This window comes from Elaeis guineensis, chromosome 12 (assembly GCF_000442705.2).
Source record: "Elaeis guineensis isolate ETL-2024a chromosome 12, EG11, whole genome shotgun sequence".
Classification (NCBI taxonomy): Eukaryota; Viridiplantae; Streptophyta; class Magnoliopsida; order Arecales; family Arecaceae; genus Elaeis; species Elaeis guineensis.
This window is the reverse complement of record NC_026004.2, coordinates 18,509,864-18,522,744: the sequence shown is the minus strand read 5'-3', so window position 1 is coordinate 18,522,744 and position 12,881 is coordinate 18,509,864. Positions and strand designations below refer to the sequence as shown.

At 36.0% G+C, this 12,881-nt stretch overlaps 2 protein-coding genes across 2 annotated transcripts; one reads left to right on the top strand and one right to left on the bottom strand.

The window, feature by feature from the left end:
- Positions 1–757: 757 nt before the first annotated feature.
- LOC105033481 (vesicle-associated protein 1-3) lies at positions 758–11,016 on the top strand. Its single transcript, XM_010908309.4, has 8 exons — positions 758–992; positions 1,444–1,514; positions 1,677–1,758; positions 1,871–1,986; positions 2,078–2,239; positions 2,380–2,424; positions 7,387–7,464; positions 10,670–11,016. Exons 1-8 carry the CDS (start codon positions 941–943, stop codon positions 10,778–10,780), a joined length of 717 nt encoding a protein of 238 aa, XP_010906611.1. The 5' UTR covers positions 758–940; the 3' UTR covers positions 10,781–11,016.
- Positions 11,017–11,242: 226 nt separating this feature from the next.
- LOC140852970 (uncharacterized) lies at positions 11,243–12,781 on the bottom strand. The gene has a single exon (XM_073247113.1). The coding sequence runs from the start codon at positions 12,650–12,652 to the stop codon at positions 11,339–11,341; it is 1,314 nt and encodes a 437-aa protein (XP_073103214.1). The 5' UTR covers positions 12,653–12,781; the 3' UTR covers positions 11,243–11,338.
- Between the last annotated feature and the right edge of the window lie 100 nt (positions 12,782–12,881).

Here is a 12,881-nt window from a genome sequence, read left to right as displayed (position 1 = left end):
AGATGTGGCAATCTGGTGAATGAGATATGGAGCATATTAAAAATTTATAAATTCGATCCATTTATTAAATAAATAAAAATTTAAATTTAAATTTGATTTATTTATTAAGTAGTTAATTCATCTTAATTTGCATGATCTATTTACTAAACAAATCAAATCAGAATAAATAAATTAAATAAATTAAATATATTTTTAATAGATTAAATAGACTAAATGGGTTAGATTAGATGGGACGGTTCAATCGATTTCAAAAAGATTAAATAGATTTTAATCAATTATGAGTTAGGTTATTATCCGATCTTTTTATTAAATAAATTAAAATAGTTAAAATGAATCAAAGGTCTAAATATGAATTTGACTCGTTTAATAGCCGGTGGATTAATTCATTTATGTCCCAAACAAATCTGAATCTACTTAAAACAGACCAGGTTAGATTGATGGATTGGAATATAAATCTGAATCCAGCTAAAACGTGTAACAACCGCCGTTGTAACCGTTATAATTGTCGATATCGGTATTATGATTCGTGGAAGAATGCCGTTAATGAAACCTCGAACGCGACGGCGTGAACCCGGGGTATTTTAGTCAATCAAGAACTCAAACATAATCACATCACATAAAACAAAGGAGAGAGATCACCTGTCCCAACGCCCCGAGCTGTCTCTCCTCCCTCTTTCTCCTCGCCGAGATCTCTTCGAGCCCTCTGTTTGAGCTCCAATGAATCGAGGAAGAGGGAAGAAGAGAACGAGAATTTAGCTAGAATTCGAATGCAAGCGCAAAGAAGAGGGGAAGAAATCGTTTTTCCTTCTGCAAATCTTTCCTTTTCCTTTCTCGATCACATCAATCTTTGGGTTCGTCGTTTCTGAGAGGATCGGGGGAGAAGCACATTCTTGCTATCTTCGAGAGAGAGAGAGAGAGAGAGAGATCTCAGGCCATAAGAATGAGTACCGGAGATTTTCTCCATATCCAGCCGGCAGAGCTAAAACTTCCTTGTAAATCCCATTTCTTTGCTGTTTTCCGCTTTCTTTTTGTAATGCATGATTGCCCTCTTCATATGAGTTCCTCCATTTCCTACTATTCGTAGATTTCATGCGTTTATGTGGGGTTTTTCGGGTGAGATCTTGATCTATCATTCGAGTATGTCGTTTTCCTGTTTGTAATCCATTACTGATGCTTGATGGGTTTATTTTGTTCGGTTGATCCCAGCAAAGGTGAGATTTTGAAAGAGGGAAGTGGTATTATGGCCATGGATTTTCTTATGGGTTTGTAGTTTAGTTGGATTTTGGTTTGGTTTTCTTGTTCTTATGTTCTTTTCTTTCATGCCGATCTCCAAAAATGAGTTCTTTTCTTATGGGTTTGTAGGGTTGATTTGATTTTTTTTTTTTTTTTTAATTTGCACTGACAGCATACGTTTTTCTTTGTCCATGTTTTTGCTTTGAAAAGTTGAATTGAAGAAGCAGAGCTCATGCTTGATGCAACTGGCCAACAAAACTGATCAGTATATTGCCTTCAAGGTAATTCATTTCTTAGTTTTCTAGTTTGGTATCTTAAGTTTTATTTGTTTGCTTTCCTTTTTGATGCAATATTTTCTTGTTTTATCTCTGCATGCTTCTTGGTGTATATCGTTGTTGTTGGGAGGCGATTGCAAATACATTATGTTTATTGACATATTGTAGGTTAAAACAACCAACCCAAAGAAATATTGTGTTCGCCCCAATGCGGCAATTGTTCTACCTGGATCAACATGTGTTGTCACTGGTAAACTATCATTATTGGTCATACTACACCAAGTTTTGATGTGATTATCAATGCTTAGTTGTTATGTAGTAGAATATGATATTCACTATTGCTTTGATTTTGGGATTGTTAGTAACAATGCAAGCTCAGAATGAGGCTCCACCTGCCATGCTATGCAAAGACAAATTCCTCATCCAGAGTGTCATTGTGGAACATGGTGCCATGGCCAAGGATATAATCCCTGAAATGGTGGCTAGTTTCGGGCAGCTTGCTCTTTATGGTCAAATTTCTTTTCTCACTATGTTTTAGGAGTGTGCTGACTTATATACTAAATTGTCAGTTTAATAAAGCACCTGGTAAGGTTGTTGAGGAGTTCAAGCTGCGGGTTGTTTACATTCCTGCCAATCCTCCCTCACCTGTCCCTGAAGAATCAGAAGAAGGTTCTTCCCAAAATCCTTCGACATTTGAAAATGGGGCTCAAAACTTACCGTTGTTTGATTCTGTAAGTAGTTGTTATTTACTTACTCTCCTTAATATGTCACTGATTTTTTTTTTCCCCATTCATTTTCTGTACCAAGAGTTTATACGTATATCTTGCAAGTTTTAGCTCATCTAAACTGCATGCATGAGGAAAAATTTCAGGTATCAGAATCTCATGAAGAACCGTCCAAGGAGAAGTCTTCAGAGGTGACTTTTTGTATCTTGTTTTGTAGTTGCACTTCATCTAAGAATTCAAGAATTTGCACACATGGTATGAGGATTTATTGTTTCTTCTAGATTTACTTTGGGCATTTGAAAATTCCCTTCACTGAACTTGGATGTATAACCCCAAAAAGGGCAAGTGCTCAAGAGCAGCTATTAACTTGAGACATACTACAAGTAAACAAATGTGGCATGTGTGAACGGGCAAATCATACACTGGCTAGCAAACAGATCAGAGCATGATTTCCCCCCTTTTTGTACATTGTTTTAATTTTAGGGATTTTGCCTTTCCATGTGCCTGCACCTTCTCTCCTAAATCTTCATGATGCAGAAAACCACACTAATTATCGAGCAATATTTTGATACATGATGTTGGCTAATTATAAATATTCAGGACAATTCTTTTAGACGAATGTGGTGCTAAAAAGATGAGCATGATCTTTGAGAATAAACACATGTTATAACAGCCATGATACTTTCTAACTGTTGAATTGTTACATTAAAAACACCTTGTCTACAAATGTCTTCATCTATGATGTCATTGTAAAAACTGTAATGAACATAAAATCATTATTATTGGAATCCTGTTAATTATTGTATGGATTCTTTTTGTGCATGACAATATAAGTGTGCCTCGGAATTGTGGTAATGGCCATCACAACCTTTTGGGACATTGTCTAAATTCATTGCAATGAGCTAGGCCACTTTGAAATGTCTAACCAGTTTTGTTAATATGTAAAGATTTTTAACTTTAGTTATTAGAGATCCATTACATATTTTCATACCTATAACAACAAAGTTTATTTGCACAATGAACGATAACCTTCAAACAAGTGGACTTATCACTCTTGCTTGCATCTTCTATGTGTTCTCAATTTACAATTCTCATGTGCCTGCATTCCTTGCTTACATATTGCATCTATACCTGCCCCTACTTCATGCTACCTTAAGCTGACAACTAAGTTCTTATTTATCAGTAAGATGATTTGATGTGTGTAAATGGACTTTGGAATGAAGATGAATGATTTGTGATGTTTTTGGAGGGATACTTGATGCTTCTAATCTGTCTTATACTCTTACCTACTAAGTTAGTTACGTCATTGGGAGCTTAATTTCTATTGTAGCTTATTGGTAACAATAAAAATATTAGAGTTGTGTAGATGCTTGTGAGAATTACATCTTGGTCGCTAGAACTGGGAGCAGAAGCAAATGTAGGTTCAGTTGTGGGGTGGATATTTTGAAGACACTTTTAGTAGACAAGAGCTTAGAAAGCAGATACAGGTTTAGGTTTGAGATTCCACAATGAGTTTGAAGTGGGTGTTGCCCTAAGTAAAAAATTCCAGCTGCTAGGAATTACATTGAGTAATTAGAACCTATTTCTAGCTTGTGGCCATATATAGTGTCATTACATGAAGTTTCATGGACTTTTGTGCATAAAGATTGATAAGACACTAGGAAAGAAAAGCGCGGGGGGAGGGGGGTGGGTGGGTGCTTGAACTAGGAGATATTGGAGTTTCTTCCTTACCATCTGTATGCCTTTGTTGAAGTTACCAAAGAACCTAATGATTTGGGTTGTTATTGCCATGTTTGTCATGAATCACAAAAGATATAGCCATGTTTGTCATGAATCACAAAAGATATGTTTTAATGATGAGATCATTAAAGTAATTATAGGTTACTACATCTCATTATATGCTATGCAGAGCCATTGTATATGCAATGTTGGCCACCCCCTCGTCACAACACATAATCCCTCTTCTATTGGTCTCTCATTCATTTCTTGCAGAACTTGTGGACCCCACTATATTCCCTTCCAACTGCAAGAAACTACTATGACCTTATCTCCATCATATTGTTTTCTAAGGTCATATATGGCCGATTTAAAGATCTTTGAGTGGTTCTTTCAAAAAAGAAAATCTTCATATCTTCGAAACAAGATCATAGGAAAACTCATAAGCCCTCCCTCTCTTTGTAGGTGAGATCATAAGGGCCTTCCTATATGCCCATGATCCCTCTATCTAGGCATAGAATGGCAAGCTCTCCACATGCGCATGTGTGTGTGCTGGCAAGACTCAAGATCAACCCGTTATCCATGATTTTGCTAGATTAACCACATTCCCTTTCTTAGCTTTTCAACTCCTCTTGGAAGCCAACAAAACTATGGAGTGCACAAGATTGCGATTATCCTTTGACTCTATTCCTTTTCTAGGCAACAATCCTTGCCTGCCTGCTTTCTGTCACCACTGTTATTGCCCTCTCTGTATAGACTACAATGAAGGATGTGAGCTAACAGGTCTCAGGAGAAGCTTGGAACTTGCAAGTCTGCCCATGATTGTGATCTCATTCCTTGCATAATATTATCCTTTTAATGCAGTTAAATATTTTTCATTTCCATATGCTTCATTCCAAGCTTGCGAGGTTTTTGTACTTTTTTCTATAATTTATCCTTGCAATTTTCAAGTATATCATGTTACTACTGTTGACAATATATTATGTTGTATTCTTTGGAAGAAGAAAGAATCTCATACCTTGTCTTCTGAAATTGTTCATTCTCGTAACTTGACAACAAAAGGGTGGTCTTATTTTCCTAATTATCATTAATATTGCACAACTTTTTTAACAGCTGTTTTGAACTTGTAATCAGTTCTTCAAGAGCAAACAATTATGATTTTCTATTTTTGTTATTTTAATTAAATCTTTAAATTATTAGGAATTTACAAATATACAAATATAGTAAAGTGATAGGACTTTGACCAATCTGCCACTTCTGAGGAGCATTTCATGGATGGCTGGATTTTATCGTTCATGATTTTTTATGATAGTTTGATAGTATATTCTATTTTAGTCTGTGTACTTTTTCTTTTTCCTAGTCACTTGTTTGAGGGTTCGTTTGGTTAGGTTATGTTAGAATACAGGGTAATCTGATGATTCTTGGGAGTCATTTATTCAAAAAAATGATTGCAAGGGAAATAAATTTTACAACATTTGGTTGGTGGAAAAAATACTTGGAAAACATGGTCTTTGAAAGGGATTACTATGTTTGGGTGGAGGTAATGTCATATGGGAATATTGCCAAATTTCCATCAATGCCCTTAAATAAACAATTCAAGTAATGATATATTTTTTTTCTCAATTTATTTGTTGGCCATTATAGCACATTTACCTTAACACTATCAATATTGGCTATTTCGAATATTAAAATACACTTACATATGTTAATAAATTTTTTTAAATTAATATTTGTTTATTATAAATAAATTTTATTATGGTTTGGTATATAAATAAATGCATTAATTATTAATAAATCCTATTTTAGAATTATTGGTTTTTATAAATATTTATTATTTATTTATTAATAAAAATATTAATATATTAAATATATTATTTATTTATGAATATTGTTAATCAATATATTAATATATCTATAATATATTAATTTAATACTAATATAATATATCTTAATATAATTAATATTAATTATATTAACATAATTGATGCAATATTAATATAATAAGTGAGGGTATTTCTATCAAGAAATGATATTTTTAGATTACCGCTACTCGGTAATCTAGGGTGGGAAAATAAATATCACCTCCTGATGGTATTTGTTTTACCTTTTCTCTCGGAAAAATAGATATGGGACCCACAATTTATTTTTTTCACTCTCTCATCCACTTTTTATGCCAAACATGATAATCTGATATGGTATTTATTTTCCCATGTTAGATTTTACCCCTAAACAAATGGGACCTGAGAGTAAACATGGAAGGTATATTATCTACCAAGAAGAAAAAAACATGGATGGTATGCTTACCAAAGCAAGTGTGTTTATTAGGCATAGCAACATAAGAGAGAAACATCTGAAAATTCTTGATTATACACTGAACCAAAGCCACTTTTTTATGGGCATGCACCCCGCAATAAATGCACAAATCCTTAGAGGCCAGTCTTCCGTGCTGGATTTTGAATCTTTTGTGTTATATATTGTTGATCTTTAGATATAGGGTCATTATTGGAAAGATACGGATTGCCTGTATGAACATCGATAACCCTCTAACCATAAGAAAAAGCTTTGAACTGGAAAATCGAAATTTCTTCATTTGTACTTATATTCTATTTTTGGAATTATCAAGGAACTAATTAACTACAATTTGTTATTGCCATGTTAATGACGGATAATTAAAGGTGAGCAAGAGGCATCTGGATTTATAAGTTAAGGCATGAAGGATGAAGCATTCTTGCTTGCAGAGAAAACTACAGACCAAACATAGAATCTACCTTCTAGTATCTTAAACATTCCTCACGTGATTATTTTATTGGGACGTAGTTCTAACATAAATCCTAGTTGACAAAGCCTGGCGGGCTTGGCCACTTGATTCTCTATAAAAAGAGTACTGTTGCATTACATACATGTTAATAAAGAAATCAAGGTAATTCGTTCCCTTTTTAGTTATCTATGTCTTTATTCCAACCTCTGGTTGCTTTTTTAGCTAGTTCATGGTTTCTGGACTCAATTTATTTTGTAGCTTGTCCTCAGATCTATTGATATCTCAGTTCTAGGCCTCTTTTACCTAAATATCTTATAAATCACATCTTAAATCTCGATCACTTCAATTTCTAATTTCTTTAAGGCTTTTTATATGGCACAAGTGATCTTTGTACAAAGTAACTTGCTAAAGCAATGTTCTTCAATAGAAGTAATAAAGTCTTATTTCCATGCTAATCATCCTGGTTGTACTGAAATGGCACATTGGATAAGTGATCTGATTCTTCTTAAAATTTTCACAGACAATGGAACTCCTTTCCTTCCATTGGAAAGATGACGCCCATACTTGACAAATTATTCTTATCATGATGCTTCAGCAATTAATACATTAACATTTTCATTTATTGTATCTACTTCTGGCTTCATAGTGGCAATAACCTGCTGTAATATATGATATGTAGGCACTGGCCCTGATTTCCAAGTTAACTGCGGAGAAAATATCTGCTGTTCAACAAAATCAGAAGCTCCTACAAGAGCTGGTACGGATTCAGTTTTAGTGCATATTTAATTTATGCTATTTTGAAAGACATGCTTTAGCAATTGTAGAGGTTGGTAAATTGAATCATATCAATGGGTAGACATAAAAATTAAACATGTGAGTCCATTCTGCTAAATTATAACTTTTGTGCTTGAATTTGTTCCATGCTTATGGTGCTTTTAGAAGCTTCTCCACTTTGTGATTGAATATCGAGTTGGTTCTCTTTAACCTGCTCTTCCTATAAGTATTCCCTTTTCATGTAAAAGTATGCTTATGTTCTTCCTGATGTATTCTTCCAGCTGGATTGCTTTGATGTGCATATATATTTCCCACCTTGTCTATTCAAAATTATATTTAGCTAATGAGCAATATTGTTGTTCCTCTAATCAACAAAATAGTTTAGGAAATGGTGGAATAATTGATTGGGTCTTCAGAAGCATTCCTAACCTACAAAAAGAATCATTGAGTTTGCTTTAGAGATGTTAGACCTTTTACTATACAAATGTTGCCTAACTCGTACAATTGATGCTAGGGGTGCACATTAGTTCTGGTTTGTAGCTAACTAAGAACCTAGTGGGTTTTGATTATTTCCCAATTTTTGAATCTCAATGAAACAAATTAAAGTGGAACAAAAACTACAATAGACCATGGGTTGATGATATGTAAATAGTCTATGTTACAAATGTAAAAATAAATCTAAACCCTTGACCCTAGAACCATGATGGGTGATGTCGACATGTTATGTGAGGCCCACGTTTGGTAGTTCGAGATAGTTGCACCAAGGCTTTAAAATTTAGTTTCAGTTTCAATCCCTTAGGTAGAATTTCCTTTCAGCAATTTTGCTCTGAGTTTCAGAGTTTTAATAAAGATGTTAGAAAAATCCAGAAAACAAAGAAAATTTAAAAATCGTAAAAAACCAAAGCATATTTTTTTTCCATCATTTGATGGTGTTTGAAGTTATCTAAAATCATAATTTATATAGGCTGAAAAATTAATCTGTATTGAAGCTTAATGCATTGAATATATCACATGAATGTGCTCTTCTAAATAAATACCAAATATCACTTAAGCATTGGGTACAAGACAAGCACTCAAGAGTACAAAACACATTAAATTTACCTATTTTGTACCTTGTAATATTGCCAGGTCAGTCATGCAAATAATATTAGTCATTATCATTCCCATCATCATGATGTGGGTATGATGCTGATGGGAGTGAGCAATAATGAGATAGCTCACTACTAATCCATGTAGTTATAGAATGTTGCATTTAGCTTATATAAAATATTATTTTTGTGAAATGTAATGTCGTTAGTTGTTTACAACTAATTTTGTAAAGTACTATAGTAAAGATCATTTTAGAGGCCTTGATCCATTAAGGACTGCTTATTATATATCTCCTCATTTAACTCAATGAAAAAAAAAAAAGAAGATTCATTGACAATTGGAGCTCTATATCCTACATAAAGAAAATGGAGAAATGACTACAGTTTGGTAGCAAGGAGCAAATCAAAACTTTAAAAAGAGCATTTATAGCTAGCTTTGGTAATTCCTGCTAAAACTGGCCCAACCACCAAAAATTGGATCAAAACAGGCCAATTTAGGTTTAGTCTTTGCCAAAATTCACCGGCTGGACCTCTTACTGGTTCCATTCTATTGTTGTGTCGGTACATCTGGTATAGGACCAGTTCAGCATACAAACAGTTAGTACACTCCCTATACTATGTACCAGTTCAATACCGGTACAATACAGTATGATCGGTACACACTGGTACCAACCAGTGCAGCACTCAGCTAAAACTGATTCATTTCAGCCAAGATAGATCAACTTCAGCAAATCATAAAACCTTGCTTTACTAGGGCCCAATTCATCAAAACTTGGATGGTCCAAGCCTGATCCAGTGGGCATGGTTATATATTTTTTGGCCAACATGCCCAGATTCCAAGAGATGAAAGAAAATGAAAGTGTTTGAAGACTATTAATGACTGAATGCCAAAACTTTAATTCATCAAAGGTGAACATTCAAATCTACTAATAACACTTCAATAAATATAGACCAAGGAGGAAGGGTCGCAAAACTCAGCTTTGACTGTTTCCATAGTTTTGTCTTGAATTTTGAAGTTTGGGCAGAAAAATAAGAAAAATGATGAAAGCGAGAAGTTTGGCACCATGTCTATCAAAGATGAACAACATATCATACAAGCAGGTGCAGTCAAAGTGCCAATTTCCCCATATGATATTTTATAGACATGAAACAAAAAGGTTTGAATACGTCTCAAGAAAATTTAAATAAGTTAGTTATATTCATGAAAATTTGCTGGAAGGTTGTGGAGATAAAATCTCTATCACTTGATTATTTTAAATGGCAGGTTGGTAGATCTATTGGCGTGAACTTCTAAAAGAAGAATTTTGAGGAGAAACTAAATCAAAAGATGCTATTGCCCTTTCTTTGTGCAAAATTCCAAATGAGCAGAAAAGAGCATGACAGTTGGATTGGCTTGTGCAAATACATATGAAGTGGAGATCAGGAAGTAGTGTGGCATAAATAGCGGTGAGAGTAGGACCTCAGGGAAAGATTCCAGAAAAAAAATTAGAATATTAATTTTGCCTGGTCTGTTTTGTTGCAAGTAAATATGATGCAAGCACTGAAGAATGTAGCAGTGTTAAAAACATAAAGGTAGATATATGGTGAAAACAGGAAGTATGCTGTTTTATATGGGCAAGCCAGAGGTAGCATAGACAAGGAGGGGAAAGGTGATCCAGGGCAATTTCTAGCAGAAAAATCATCAGAAATGTCTAGAAAGAAAAGTTAAACGCATTAAAAAAACACCATGCCAACGTTTAAGTCATCTTATGTGTGTATAACTTTTTGAGTTGTGATTTATGAAAGCTTTTCTTCATGTCACCGGGACACCCTTAGAAGTGTTGCTTGTCCTTGGATTGAACAAGTGGTTAACCAAAATACATGTAAAACAAGATATGGATTCTTCCTTTAAAGGTTTAACAACATGCAATGCAACAACCTATGCAAATCACACCATATCTATGCTTGAATCCCCCTAACACATCTTTAAGGGATAACATTGATGCGGACATATGAAGTACTACTTCTATTGCCAGATGAATGCAAATATACCATATAAAATTTAGTTTAATTGTGTCCTTTCTTTCATATTGTGACGTTTCTATGGAATCTTCCTTCCAGGAATTTCTAAGAAAAGAAAGCAGCAAGCATCATGGTGGTTTCTCGGTCACGTTTGTGGTGCTGGTGGGTCTCCTTGGTGTCCTTGTTGGTTATATCATAAAGAAGAAATAGTAGAGACTTATGCTCACAAGAGTACAATACAACAGAAGTCCTGAAGTATTTTCCATGGTATGCAGCTGTTCCCTTCAAATTCGTGTGTTTTATTCAAATTTGTGGACTTGTTACTTTGTAAAAGAATAGTTTTACAGATATGTTGATTCATTGCGTTTAGATGAAATTGCTGTAATCATTAAAAGTAAAGACTCAACACAGAAATTGGGAATATGTATGTTTTGGTTTTCTCCCAATGATGAATGTTTCGGTTCTAAGAATTCTTGAAACGTCCAAACCATGGTAGGCCAGAATAGAATTCCATTGTGAAGTGCAAATTACACTGAAAGAGAAATATGATGTGGAGAGGAAAAAAAAAAAGAAATGAACCAGAAAAATAATCCACGTATTCCATAAAGAACAAAAAAGAGAGAATAGAATCTCAATAGCAGAACTATAGAAGTTTGTTCAGACTGTTCAGTAAATATATGTCACCAAACCAGCATTTAATGAGACTGAGCAAATACAAAACAAAGAATGATTCATTTTGATTAGAAAATAAAGAGAAGGGCATCCATCTCAGGTCGGGACAAGGTAAACTGTCTCCTCCATCCAGAAGATGTTTGCGACCGCTACCCCGATCAATGCAATTGCGAATCCTGCTGCTGCTGCAAACCCCATAGCCATGCAGTTCTTGGCCTTATATGGCTGTTGTTTTCTCTCTCTTCCTTTCTCATCCTCTTTGACCTCTATTTTTTGCATCCCTACCATCTCTGCCTCTTGTTTCCTTTCTCTTCCCCTCATTGGGGCCCCCATCATTTCTCCTTCCTCTTTCCTCTCTTCTTGCTTATCATCAATCACCTCTCCTATGCTCTCCCCTACCATCTGTCTTTCTTGATTTCTCTCTATTTCCTTCTCAACTTTTCCCAGCTCTGCACCTTCTTTGCTCTCACTTCCTTTATCCTCTTCTCCCTCAAACTTTCTTTCTTTTACCATCTCTCCCTCTTGTTTCCATCCTCCCTTGTCTTCTGTTGCCTCTACTTTGACCTTCTCGACTGTCTTTTCCTCGCAATCCCTGTCTCTTTCTTCAGCATCCATTTTTACCACTACTTTTCTTTCCTCTACCATCTCCGCCTCTTGCTGCTGCTCTCCGGCTTCCTCATCCTCATTTACCTCTACTTTGCTCTCCCTTACCTTCCCTCCTTGTATCCTCTCTCCTCCTTCTTCCCCGTCCTCAGTAACCTCTACCGTACTCTCCCCTACCATCTCTCCTTGTTTCCCCTCCCTTCTCTTCTCATCCATTGTTACTTCTGCTTCTCTTTCCCCTTCCTTCTCTTCCTCTCGATTCCTTTCCTTTTCCTCCTCATCATCAATTCCCTCCTCCTTACTCTCCACCCTTTCCCTCCCTGCGACCTGTGAAACCTCTGAAAGAATGGTTCCCGTCTCCGAAGCACCGAATTCTTTAGCTTCTTGGTTGACATTGTCTTCCTCTACAAACTCTTCATCAACAACGCAAGACTCGGTGCATGAGCACGAGGCAGACGTATCAGAACTCTTGTTGACAGCCCCATTGCCGTCCCTTGATTCCACCCACTTGACAAGGGTCTCATCAACGATGGAGAACCTTGGGATCGCCCAGTCGGCGAAGGTCTTCTCCAGGATGGACAACCTCTTGACCATGTGGTTCAGGTGCTCGGGCCTGCCTCCAAAGTGGGAATCCATCTCGGCCGTAAGGAGATTCTTGATGAAAGAAATCTTTCGAGCAGTCTGGTAGACACCGACCTTGCCGTCGACGCCGTCATTGATGTATGACGAGGGTTGATCCAGTAGCCTTCCGATCTCTGATTCGAGTTCTGCGAGCTTCTTCTGCAATGCGGCGTTCCCTCGGGCCATTGCTTCTCTTCTCCTACCTCCTGTCCTCGCTGGTTTGTGAAGGAGTTTTAGGGCTGGGGTGGTTATGGGAGAACACAAGAAGGGACGGGAGTCCTATTCTTATTGGGGTAGGGAGTCTTAATACACTTCAAGGGGATGCAACGTTTACCTCTCGGAAAGACGTCTCCTAGTAGACTGGGGAATTTGAATTCGGTTTTGATGACGTTTAGGCTGGATCCCGGCAACCTTT